Below are 13,467 nucleotides of genomic sequence, written 5' to 3' on the forward strand. Positions count from 1 at the left end.
CGTTAAGATGTTTTTTTGAAAATGTGAGATGAACCTTTGTGTGCTTTTTGGTCACACTGAACCTCTCCCAAAGAAGCCATTTTTTGCTCAGTCTGTCTCGTTGTTGAATCGTGCACTCTGACCTTAACTGAAGCCAGTGAGGCCTGCAGGTCTTTAGATGTTGTTCTGGATTATTTTGTGACCTCCTGGATGAGTCATCAATGCACTCTTGGGAGTAATTTTGGTAGGCCAGCCGCTCCTGGGAAGGTTCACTACTGTTCCAAGTTTTCTCCATTTGTGAATAATGGCTAAAGAATTAGAAAGGGCTTTGCAATCCTTTTCAGAGTGATGATGTAAATGACTTTGTTTCTCAGCTGTTTCTTTGGATTGTGGCATGATGTGTTCCTTTTTGAGATCCTTTAACCTACTTCACTTTGTCTGACAGGTTCTATTTAAGTGGGTATTATGCTTTCACAAAGGGCCAGACAGACCTGGTTAGCTTTTTGCCATTAATAGAGGAAATTATCATTTAAAAACTGCATTTTGAGTTTACTCAGTTTGTTTGATGACCTGAAATGTGTGACAAATATGCAAAAAAAAAAAGAAAAGAAATCAGGATAGGGGCAAATACTTTTTTCATGACACTGTATTTGATAAGAAGGTTGCACACAAACTGAATTTCATCGCATTTTTATTCAGCCTATTCAACAACTGAACATACTATACAATCTTAAAAGTCTTCAACAGTAAAGAGACAAACATTTAGCCATCTCACGGTTACACTATGGGAGTTATACAGAAAAAACAAACAGAAAATTAGCAATTTTGGCATATCAACAAAAACCCGGCTTTACAAACCAGAGGGCATAAGGCAGTGACTTAAGTAATAAATTCAGGCCCTTATACATATTTCTTTTTAAGAAATCAAATGTATTCATGCAGGGGGTAGTACAGTCAGTGCATTTTTCTGAAATTCATATGAACCGTTTATTCAACAGTTGAAGATGACAGCACCTAGCAAGCTTCTGGGTGTGACATGTAAGTCAAAAATGTGCCTGATCATATATTTACCTTTGTATTTTTCACAATTGCAGAAGTAGCTACCTCCCTTCATGATGAGAGAACAGGCTGAATGCCTGAACAGGGGAATAAACATCAGATTGAACCATCAACAGTCATTTTAATTGACTTAACCAGAGTTGTGAATTAAATTTACCAAGAAAATAACTTAAAGGGCAATTTTACTTAAAAAAAAAAAGCGTCACCTTGTAAAGGGCTGACAGTGTGATCACTCTACAGTACAATAAGGTGCCAACTAGGATTGAAAACAATGATCGTGTCTCACTGACAGCTCAAGTGTCACAATACATCAATCATTAATGCATACAAAAAGGCAAACATGTTAATGTGTTTTTTTTGTTCACTAAAGCAGAACTATACAACACCACATGAACACCGTTTGAAAAAACATCCTGCCATCCAATAAGGCCGTTCTGTTTTACAACCTGCAGGAAGTCTGACAGGTGGCAGCAGAAAACCTTCATGTGATATTATTTTTGCAAATCCTGTTTATATTCTTTTTTTCGTTTTAGCTTATACAAATCTTTAATTGTAACATAGTTGTCTTGTAATTTACAGCATTTCTTGACATTTATCAAGTTACATTAAAATACAGATACATAAAATAAAACACAAAAAGTCTCGTAATTAACAAAAAACAAACAAAAATCTTTGTTTTTTTTCCCCACTTTCCCCATGTGAAATATTCCTTTAGTGATATTACATTTTCCTAGAATAGCGGAAATCCTTCATGATCATAAAAAAAAAAAAAAAAAAAAAAGCTAAAATCTTGGTTTTAATTTCCAGCCCAACAGAATAATAAAGAAAAAAAAAAACATTAAGAGCTGAGTGAGTTGGATGGTTGCATTACAAAGAAGACATTTTCACACAGTAACATTCCAGTAAACATTGTTAGTTGTAAAAAAAGACTGATTTGTCTCAGTGTTTTGTATCAGAAGCAACATTATATGTAAAGAGACATGTAAAAAACACTCAAGTACAGTAGCAAACATACCAACAATGTTTACATCTTTAAGAGTTGTTTTGTCTCTTCTCGAAGAGATGAAACGTATCAGAAATGTGCCATATTTACATCTCTAAAGCATTTTTTTTTTTGCCAACACAGGCTAAACTCTTCACTGAAATGTCGCCATCCTTTCGATAAACACACAACACCGGAGAGCTGGAGCTTCCAATCGGTGTCCAATAAGGATGGAAAGTCTTGTAGTGCCGTATCTTTTACAATCACGATAGTGTTTTACAAATTTAGACAGAAAATGATGTGAACACAGATTTTTTTCTTCCTCCTGATTACTGTGATTGTTTTACTTCAGTAAACACTGAAACTTCACTCTAAGGTCAACTATAATGCTGAGAGGGTAATTAGTGTAATTCAACCTTTTCCCCCAGAATTTATGACAAACTACAGGTATAAGTGTTTTAAAGCGAGGCTGTTAATCTTGCAGTCATATGACACATGAAGGCCTCCACGAGTACATTCTGAATGATTTGGCCTCTTACCAGAAACCTTCTCAACAATAAATAAGCTCAGCAACACCACCAGTGATGGACTGAAAGTCAGCCACAGAGGTTGATCACGTCACATGAATCTGACTTTAATTGGTCCGTTGCTTCGTTCCTGATGATGAACATTAATTAACAAAGTACTGATGACATTTCACTGCATAACAACAACAGAATAAAACCACCATTACAACACAAGATACTCTCATCTTCTCTGCTGGTTTCAAAATGCTACAGATTTCAGCATTAACCATGGCTGTCCCACACACTGGGGCCTCTGCCTTTTTCTGTATTGTACCCCAAAAAACATTAGTTCCTAGCACTTCCAAGCATAATGGCAACCAAAGTGAATGAATTCGTTTTTAAGTTGATATAACTGCCTGTGCACAGAACAAGGCACTGTAAATATGAACAGCTGGGATGACTCAATAGATGTGGGACGCTGCTACATGCTTTTACAAATGTGCACTCAATATTAATATAACTACAATATTTTACATGTCAGTCTTTAGTGCCGATGTTGCACAGCTGCCTCTGAGTGTTGCAATGACTGAATCCGATTTACTTCCAAGCGTACCACTAACAATGAATCGGCACTAAGGGTTCACCTCAAAAGAACTCAAGTTAAGTAAAAAATCCTGTGTGATTGTATTCTTTTTAAAAAAAACAAAACAAAACAAAAAAAAAACAAAACACACACACACACACACACACAAAGAGGCTTTCAGTTTCAAAACCCAAGCCCAGACAGGGTTGGATCATATTATGTCCAAAGGCTGCATAATGTAAGATCCACATAATACTCAATATACTCATACAGGAAGGAGCCCGACAATTACAGGATTTTTACACCACATCCTGATATTTGGTGAATTAAATATCCAATGTCCCAACATTCTGGTTGACACTGTTTTTCTTTCAGACACATGAAATATAAACCGATTAGGAAAATGCAGTTATTCATTTACGCTCTGCCCTTCTCTGCTCGGATCAGCTGATGAGTGGAAACACTCTTTTCGAGGCTTCAAAATGAGAGTTCGCAAACATCACAATAGCTTTATTGAACTTTTATACTGTCTCTGCTCAAGACGTGGTTGAAGAGCGTTCCTTCTGTCTCTACTCTTTAAATTTTCATTTATTGGCCGTTATAAATGCAGATACTGATAGATCAGTAAATAGCTAATATTGGCTAATAATATCAGCCCGCAGAGAAATTGGTCAGGCTTAAATACAGTCAAGTTTAAAGGGCACACTTCAACACCTTATAATGAATTAACAGCGAAAAATGTGCCAGTTTTGCATGTCCTATATCCCTATAATCTTTCTAAAAGATAAATGTAACTTTTAGCAACTTGTCTTGGAGAAGATAATGTACAACTACATCTTTGGTCAGGACTGGTTAGTTTGGACAGAGCAGATAATAAAATTGTCTGTTCTGTTAGAGCTCCAGAGAACTTTCAACAGCTTTGTAACATTAAAGGCAGCTCCACTGATTCCTAGTGTTTTAATCTCCACACACACACACACACACACACACTGCCCCTACAGCAGGGCATTGGACATGTTACTGTTCTGCCAGCGCAGACAGGTGGTCTTGGAATGCTTGTATAGGTGTGAAGATTGACTGAAGCGTTTTCCGCACTTGAGACACGCGTAGGGTTTCTCTCCCGTGTGGACACGGATGTGTTTCTTGCAGTCAGTCAGGGTGAGGAAGGTTTTGCAGCAGATTTTGCAGGCGTATTTTCGTGCCCCTTCAACCACCAGGACATTGTGCTCAGAGAGAGCTTTTTTGCACTTGGACAGAACGTCTGCTGAAGCTCGGGTGAGCTGAGGGGGGAGGGAGGTGGGCCTGCCGCCCGTCATCTCATATCCCCCGTTCTCATTTAGAAGCAGGGGACCCGCTAGACTTGAGGAAGAGGAGGCAGCATCCTGAAGAATACCCCCTACTCCCTCTTCTCCTCCCATGCCAGTGGTCATTTTTGGAGCAATGCGTCTGTAGCCTGGATAACTCAGACTTGTGCCACTGGCTCCTCCAGGCTCTCTTGAGGGTCGCCCCAGAGAATGAAGCCCCAGACTTGAGCGCTGGAAGTCCAAATCAAAAGGATCCACTCCTCCACGTCCCCCTCTTGCACTTGCCCCATTTCCCCTGGGGTTTCCTAAGCTATCATGCAGGGGGCGGAGGAACAGAGAATCAGCTTGAAGGTTATCTCCAAAACTGTTTCTACTCTCACCACCGAGTGGACCTGACTGCAAAAGAGAGGAAGAAGCAGAGCCAGAAGGCCCAGCAGCTTCCTGCCTCAGCAGAAAGTGATGTGCAACTGCATCCCCAGTTGTTGTGTTAGGAAGGTCGTCCTCTCCAGCAACCATCCCCGAGCCGCTAGTCGCAAAATCCTTTTGGCTGAGAAAGCTGGAAATGCTGAAACCAGGTTTGCCACTCAGGTCATTATTACACCCAAAACCTCCCCTGTTCCCACTTCCTCCTCCCATGCTGCTCTTGAGAAGGAGCTGGGAGCTCGGCTGGAGAAGAGAGTCGGAGCTGGGCTGGGGTTCAGAGGTGAAGCTGCGGTCGCTGCTCTCTGGGCTCAGCTCCACCTTCTCCTCATCCTCCTGGCACCCAGGCTCAGGCGGGTCGCTGCCTTCGGCCTGCGACGTGACGTCGCTGGTTTCATCAGCCGGCTCGGGAGAACTTAGCGGCTCACGTTTAACAACCACCTAAGAAAAGCAAAAAAAAAGTTTCAGCTAAGGCCAAGGCAGATTCACACTTAAGATTCTGAAGTAAGAATGACTTAATATTCAGCTCACAATACTGCCTAAATGTCTCGCAAGTGGCTAGAGTTGACACTGTTTTATTCTGGATTTGAAGATAATCTTGGAGCACTTTTGCACAGTGAGTTACAGAGCTTGGTAGAATATTAGGACTCTCCTCACAGTCAGCACCCGAAAGAGTAACATCACCTGCTCTAAAACTATTCTCTTGCACAAACTTGCTTTGCATTACCAGGGCGTTTTTTTTCCAGCATTTCATTCTGAAATAAAGAGGAAACATCAAACCATTTCCCCCTGTTTCTGTCACAGTGCAGTGCTGCTTTGTTGACATGTCTTGGCAACTGTAATTTAATCAAGTGGATATTTAAAACTTCCAATTATTGCAATTATCTGTACATGATTTATTTTGTCACTTCATGTTGTTAAATTATAATTTTGTGTTATTTAAAGTTTATACTTTATACTGAAGTAGGTACTCTGCATTACTGCAGTACAGTTTACAGTAATGGATGGTGAGGTGCAGGAGAGGCTGTTGTGTTCATGATTGCTATTATGTCTTGATTATACTCGGACAAGGACAGCTGGAGAGCCAATGACTGAGTTGTCATTCACGTTATACTTTGAAAGAATGGAAAATCTCTGCAGTCTATGTGGTCACAAAAAAAAAAAACCCCCAAAAAACCGCATGTCTGCCTGCCACTATAAGATGACAAAATTTCTATCACTTGGACCCGAATGGACTTCCGGATTCATGAAGTATAAACAAGGGTTCAGGTTAGGTCATTAGTTTGAATTTAAGTGGATGACACTCTTAATCATTACCTGCCAAACTCCACCTTTACACAATACATTACCTAGGGGTTGGAAAGCAGCTCATTTAACATCTGCTTATATTTCATGAAATGTCGCAAACTGAACACACAGACAGCAGTGAACCTTGGAGCCAGCACAGGTCAGCTGTCACAGCCCGTCCCAAGGAAAACAAACCCTCACAACGGAAATTATGTATGAATTATTTCTAAGCGAGTCATTTTCATCATTTCACCTGCTGCACTGCTATACACGATCTTATGACTCCTCCACCTGTCCAATCCCTTAACCCCTGGTTGCATTAATGAAGTTCAAACTTGCAATTTCTGTTAAGTTTGTGTATTTCATAGGAGCAAGCCTCAGAGAAAGGGTGGGAGAGTTTTACATATGGAAATACTCCTGCCTGAGACCCACTGAAAAGACAAACATAAGGCCCAGCTTTACCTTCTGTTCCTCTTCTTCGTTCTCCTCCTCCTCTGTTCCTGATTTTATTTTCACCCCTGCTCTGTTATTCTGCTGCTGATCCTGCTCATCCATGTCCTCTTCTTTGTTCACACCTCCCTGAAGTCTCCCCAAGTTCTCCCCTTCACAGCGTCCACTGTCTGACTGACTGGGCATCTGAGGGTCATCTTGGGATGCAGCTGCTAACCCAGTGATTGAAACATCAAGTTTGGATTCGTCTCCCATCTTGTGGGAGTCTGGGGAAAGAAGAGCTCCCTCCTCTCGCTCTGCATTCACCCCTTCTTCTCCTAACAACCCCAGGTTAGGCGCTGAAGGACGCTGTCTCTGTCTGGGTCTCTCCTCTGAAAGACCCAGCGCCAGAGAGGGCTTCCGTTTGTGGAAGCGTCGGATCGGAAAGGAGGCCCTCTGATCAACCACCCTACTGCCGACTACATTTCCCACCCTGTCGTCCTCCATCCCACCCAAAGCGGAGCTCACCAAGCTGAGCCCCAGCTGCTGAAGCAAGAAGGAGCGCTGCATCTTTGAAGTGGCAGCATTTGCTGCAAGGTTAGCATTAACTGCTAATGTGGGGTTCACTGCTAAATCAGCTACTTGCTGTTGCTGCCTGTGCCTTTGCTGTTCCTGCTGAGGGTGATGATGGGCGGGTCTGTCGGATGAAGGGGACATAGGCAGCGTGCGCGTCGTCAGGTAGTGTTTGCAGGCCTTGACTACATTGTTGAGGTGCAGATGTGACGCTGCAAGGAGAACATCCATGACATTGCTTTCCCCCAGCATCAGTGTTGATGTGTACATCATGTCCACCAGAGCAGCAAAGGCTTCGGCTGTCACCACCTGGAAAACACACACAGTTCTTTCAGTCGCCATAACAATCACTAAAAACATTTTCAGTCTTGAAGTTTTTGACCGTGTTTTGGTTCCAACCTCGCTGTCCAACTGGATCATGTTCATGCTAGCATCTCCCTCTGCAACAGTGAACAGCGCTCTAAAGTGGGTGCTGCAGGCTGCCAGCACTGAGCGGTGGGCCTTGAAGTGTCGGCTGCCCACCACAATGACACAATCGCAAAGCTGACCGTGGACACGCTGATAATTCAGCTGCTGGAAGATCTGCTCAAAGTGGCCTGGGAAATCCATGGCCCTGCAGACATAAAAGAGCAGAGGACAGGTTAGTTACACAGAACCACATATAGAAATCCATGTGGTTGTAGAACCAGCCAATCAGCAAAGACTTGCTGCTAAATGTTGAGATAGGTGCTGCTTGTGTTGGATTTCTAGAAATTTGTGGCATGAAAAATGGTGGCACTACATTTGATCATATGCCTTGTTCACATAAAACTGGCAAGTCCACTTTTAGACATACATCAGATATATCTAATAAGCCATACTTAGTGTATTTTTTTTTTAATAACACAATATAACTTAGGACATGAGTACTTAACAGCGCACTGGAAGTTGCCATAGGTTAAATCATTTATGTGTTTACAATTTATACCTCAACATTTTTTATTTTCAGTAGATCTACACGCTGCTGTTGCTGTTTTCCTTCAGTGTGGACCTGATATTGACTCAGAAACATACACTGTTTCATGGAAAGAGGGAGACTTGTTGTGCCAGCCCATCAGGTCCCATGCCATAGAATAGCACAGACTGTATTTGGGTGTATACACTTCAGTGTTTATGAATGCACTTAAATCTTTGAAGCCAAGTATAAATGTTTAGCCCCATTCAGTATTTATGAAAGAGCTTAAGCCACATTATGTCACCACAGATTCATAGTTTCTGCAGAACTTTCAGCTGTGCCACATTTAGGGCTGCATAAAACGATTATTTTAGTAATCGAGTATTCTATCGATTATTCCAGCGATTAATCGAGTAATCGGATAAGAAATACTTTTTTTTTATTAACAGTTTATCTGCATATTTTAACTTCCGTAATGCAGTTTCTCGCCATGTGAACAAACAGCGGTGAATGGAGCAGCTACAAAGTTCTCTTTTCTTCACCTTAACACTCGCTGATCAGGTGCTTGATGAAGGACCTCCAGCTGTTTCACAGATTTAATGGTGGTTACTAAAAGAAAAAGCTGCTGTTTTGGACGCTGGAAAAACTTTTCCTTTTTTCACTACTTGAGCTCACCGTCACAGCTTCGCCTCTTTGCGCTTGCGCAGTTAAAACCGCTGCCTGCTATGAGTGTTTTCAAAAACTAGTGGCTGCGGGAGCCATGGCGCATGTGTGAGTAATGGTGTAATGCTTTGTATTCACAAGCATTCTCGAAAATACGTTTCTACTGCAGGTCTATATTTAGTCACTAATAAGGGATTAAAGTATAAAAAATATTTTGAAGGAGCCCCTCAGTCCTGGGGGGCGGGCCTTCCGGTACCGAACCATCGCTAGTGCTAATGGCCTGCGCTCGCTAGCAAACTAGTTCTGGTAGCTACAGCTGAAGTAAAGACAAAAATAGCAGCTGAAATTCTCAGCGAGCACAACACACACAGACACACAGAGAGCAGTGGAGGCGTGGAAATGCATGTCAGCGACAGTTGCCACCCGTCCCGTAAAGTACGGAACCCCGCATGTTACGGAGCCGTATTCCACGGAGTCCCGTAACATACGGGGTTCTGTATTTTACGAGACAGGTGGCAACTCTAGATGATCCACTCTGTGTTAAATGAAATCCATCGCAGCGACGGAGAGCTTTTTAGAATGTGTGCTTGTGTATACGTGAGTGATTCACACTCCAGTCCAGTAGGTGGCGGTAATGCAGTTCTATGTTGGTTTGCCAGCCCCCAATAAACCCACAAAAAAACGTCAGCACTAATGCTGCTAATGCTAGTGAGGAGCGCCGCTTACACCGAGTTTAAACGAAGCATCGACACAGTAAATTTGTGTCGATAAATTTTTAGAATCGATTTAATCGAGTTAATCGATGAATCGTTGCAGCCCTAGCCACATTTACAGCAGCGTCACCAAGTACCATGAAGCAGTCGCCTAAATAACCGGACAGACTGTATTTAGATGTGTGTGCTATATTTGTGCCAGTGTCAAAAAATGTTCTTAAATAAATGTTCCTAATGTTTCTAATTTCATAGTTTTAAGTGTTTTTTTTTTTTTTTTTTAAACCGTTTTACCCTAAATGGACGAGGAACCATATTTGCTAATTTCATGATTTGATTTTCAAAATAAAAATTACAATTTTTGAAAAGTCACAAAAGTGTAAAAAACAAACAGTCCTGTAATGTCTCCCACTGACACCCAAGTACTGAAATGATGAATTCCCAAGTATTTCTCGCAGTGAGTGTCCTATAAAGGGTAAACTGATCAGAAGAATATGAATCAACCCCAACTATTTGCCTTCTGTAGCTTTTAAAATGTGAAGATGTGCCATTTATCTTTGCGCATATCTTAAATTGGATTTCTGGGACTTTTGCAATGTACAGTTTACTGACTTCATAACCGGAGCATTTAAAGGTGAACAATCCACAGATCATACCATGCCATATTAACTGCAACCAGAGGTGGGAAGCAACACAGTACAAATACTTCATTAGTGTACTTAAATCAAATTTTTAGGTATCTGTGCTTTACTTGAGTAGCGAATTTTCTGACAACTTTTAACTTTGTCTCCTTACATTTTAACACAACTATCTCTGCTTTCCACTTCTCGCATTTTCAAAGCAGACCCATTACTTTAGGTTTAAGAGATCACTGCATGCCTTCAAACATCAAACTGATTTGAACCTAAAAGGAGAAAACAATAACACATCAATGACAATCTTATTGGTGTATCCACCACTTGTGCTTATCACACACAATGCAAAAAGGCAAAATAATAAATGATCAAAGCACCATTTAAAGCTCTATACTTGGGGGTTAAAGTGGACAGGTGTAGGGCTGCAACAATTAGTCGACATTGTTGACAATAAAAATAGTTGACGACGAATTTAATTGTCGATAATAGTTGGTTACTATTACTGGTGATTTTTTTTTTAACGTAGTGAGACATCTTCCTGTCCGTCTATCTCTGGCGAGCTTCACACAAGCGCAATCCGGTTGTTAAGTGATGACGTAGAATTCCATTTCCGGGTCCAAACTGCCACGTGATCAATTTGCCGCAATGCTGTGTCCCTGGTTGTTTTAACTCGAAAAAAACACACTCAGCTGTGATTTTACCCATGAGAAAGTGAAGCGGAAATGGCTGCAGTTGATAAGGTATGTTACAATCATCTTTAATAGTGAACAGTCATTGGTTACACCATTGCTGTTTATTTAGAAGCATTTGGACCCGGAAACGACGTCAGACTTAAAGACCGGACAGCATTCAGCAGCACGTTTAGTGATGGGGGATACTGGTGAAACTGTGCCAACTTTGTTTTACAGGGATGAAAAAGTACTATTTTTTTTTTTTTTTTTTATTGGTTGGAAAAATGGACCGTTAAAGTTATATCAGCAGCAAACCTGATTAAAAGATTTTTTAAAATGTGTTTACGACCACATTTTAAATAACCTTGTGCTAAATGTAAAAGCTGATAGCTAAATAAGTGCCATTTCATAATTGTGATTCATAATCCGATTATTCGACTAATCGTTTCAATAGTCGATGACTAATCGACTATCAAAACAGTCGTTAGTTGCAGCCCTAGACAGGTGCCAAAAAAAACCATCTCTCATGAATAACCATCAAATTATTCTGAGAGATGTGGCCAAGAGTGCAGCAGAAACTGAAACAAATATAACCTAACAGTTCTATAAAGATATTTGAAATGGCCAAAAAGGACTGGATTGGTTATAATGTAGAACATAGGTACAAAATGCAGATATTTGCAAAACCGATCACTTTGATGTTTTATAACCCATTCATAAATATGGGTGACAACAACTTATTTACTAATATAATCAAATATAGAAACACCAGCAATAACTTTTTGGCAGACTATTACTTTATGGTGCGACACTGTATTCAGAGCACCGGTTCTTGGGACGGTGTCCACAAGTTGTGGTGGCAGCACATTAGCAGCGCTACAGGAGAGGAGCGAGCAAAAGAGGTAGTAATGTTTTTGTTTTTTTTTAGTGGCAGGTTATTTCAGTGCAGCGTTTCTGACTGCAAAACAAATTTCATCAAACGCACAAACTGCGTGGAGTTTGTCACACAGCGAGTCTGCTAGTTAAAGGACAGGAGAGGAAGAAGAGGTTATTTTAAGCTAAGGGTTGCTCAGTGGCACTTGACAGACTGGACAGTTAAAGCTTTCTCATTCATTGTAGAGCTTTTTGAACAGATACTGGATCTGTACATGATGTGCTGCTTCTGTGAAATGTATACTAACTTTGTGTTACTCCAAGGTTGCATGAAAAGGCAGTTTAGTTCAGGTTAAACGGGTTATTCTACAGCACTGTGGTGAACTTTACAATGATGCACTATGTCGGATCAGGTGCAGGGCAGCTGTGGAGTTCATGGTCACTGCAACAAGGAAGCAGACATCAATTTCAATTTAATCTGGTTAGAGTCACTCACTGAATTCTACCTTTATACCAGCTTAATAGTGTCTAGGGGAGGAAAATCAGCCACGACCGCTCATCTGCTTACAGATAAAGTTTGCAACACCTTACTATATCATCACCTTAATATATCTATTACTATATCACTGACGTGGTCAGCAAAACAGCTGATACAAATGTCCTCCAAAGAGCTACTTTTCACCTTGAGTACATTTCAGAGCCTGACTCTAGTAATTCTATTTCATCAGGGTATTTTTTAAAAACAAGTACCTGTACTTCAACTTAAGTGACGAATGTGGTTACATTTGCCACCTCTGGCTGCAACCAATGTTGATGTTTGAATGATAATGGCGGTGAAGTTGGGGTTGTACCTGAAGTTAGCGCAGTTTGAGGTCTGTATATACTGGCTGACAGGCAGGGTGCTGCGGTGCTGTCGTTTTAAAGTGATTATTGATTACTGGGCACCAAAAACAACAGCTCTGACTTTATTAAACCTCGCCGTTTTCCCCATATTAACGTCACAATTGCACCGGCACAAAACAGCATCAGATGTGAGAGGTTAAATGACACAAAAGAAGCATTCTAGTGGTACTACAGTACTTTACATTACCTTGAAATTTCCGGAAAAGGCAGGTATCGAGAGGGAGAACAGGGCCCCGATCAGCTAAAGTTAGCTGGCTGCAGCCCAGCAAATAGCCCGTTAGCTAGAGCAAAAGCAACGGCATGCGGTCACCGAGATGGCCCACAAAATGTCCCCCTCAAACGGAGCTGTTGATAGCTAACATTTCCGCTGCTACCTCCCACGTCTCGTGCGGTCGACTTCCTGACGGTTTGACCCCGAGGTGGCTCGTCTGGTTTTGGTCGTGGGAACGAAAAGCTGATCGCGATGTACAGAGTCGCGGTGTCCGGTGATCTCAAACGACTGCCGCGCGCGTCTCCCGGGCTCACCGCCCAGCCACGCCTTCAGATCAACCGTTAAAAATAATTTTAATACCGCCTATCAATTGATATGTGGCAGCTTCATGCTGTGTTGTGTTTTCTAATATTTCCCCCCGCCGACAGACGGTTTTTCCAACCAGACTCACAGGGCGGCGCTGTACCTCTTTTTCATGTCCATGACCTCGCCCGAGGTTAAAGGCTGCAGCATTACGGTTTCGACACAAGGCGTCGCTGCTGCACCTCCAGAGCAAGTTAGTCAAAGATAAGACGGTGTCAAGATAACAAGCGTTTTTTTTTTGTTTTTTTTCGTGTTCCTACTTAAATTATGTCTTCAAAGATAAAGGGTTCCGATTAAATCCCTATAAAATACTTCTACGCTTGAGATCCGGGTCTGGACTGTCCACCAAAGTTATGGATTTCTTCTGAATGAAGGAGAAGTT

At 41.5% G+C, this 13,467-nt stretch overlaps 1 protein-coding gene across 3 annotated transcripts; it reads right to left on the reverse strand.

Annotated features, from left to right (window-relative positions):
- Positions 1-667: 667 nt before the first annotated feature.
- Positions 668-13,265, reverse strand: LOC115776722 (zinc finger and BTB domain-containing protein 5-like). Of its 3 annotated transcripts, none has more exons than XM_030724653.1 (4): positions 13,189-13,265; positions 7,522-7,735; positions 6,583-7,431; positions 668-5,274 (listed from the first exon to the last, which is right to left on the reverse strand). In XM_030724653.1, exons 1-4 carry the CDS (start codon positions 13,233-13,235, stop codon positions 4,105-4,107), a joined length of 2,280 nt encoding a protein of 759 aa, XP_030580513.1. In that variant the 5' UTR covers positions 13,236-13,265; the 3' UTR covers positions 668-4,104. The 3 variants fall into 3 exon arrangements, with proteins under 3 accessions (XP_030580513.1, XP_030580379.1, XP_030580450.1); XM_030724519.1 differs by having other exon boundaries at positions 13,174-13,257; XM_030724590.1 differs by having other exon boundaries at positions 12,699-13,226.
- Positions 13,266-13,467: the final 202 nt, after the last annotated feature.

This window comes from Archocentrus centrarchus, chromosome 1 (genome assembly GCF_007364275.1).
Source record: "Archocentrus centrarchus isolate MPI-CPG fArcCen1 chromosome 1, fArcCen1, whole genome shotgun sequence".
In the NCBI taxonomy this organism is placed as follows: domain Eukaryota; kingdom Metazoa; phylum Chordata; class Actinopteri; order Cichliformes; family Cichlidae; genus Archocentrus; species Archocentrus centrarchus.

What these genes read in the sequence shown, in the direction of transcription:
- LOC115776722 (XM_030724519.1), bottom strand. Translation starts at nt 13,235, where the DNA reads ATGCTGCAGCCTTTAACCTCGGGCGAGGTCATGGACATGAAAAAGAGG. An exon ending in AAGAGGTACAGCGCCGCCCT is followed by an intron (nt 7,736 to 13,173) that starts GTGAGTCTGGTT and finishes TTATGTCTGCAG; the next exon opens with GGCCATGGATTTCCCAGGCC. An exon ending in TGATCCAGTTGGACAGCGAG is followed by an intron (nt 7,432 to 7,521) that starts GTTGGAACCAAA and finishes TGTGTTTTCCAG; the next exon opens with GTGGTGACAGCCGAAGCCTT.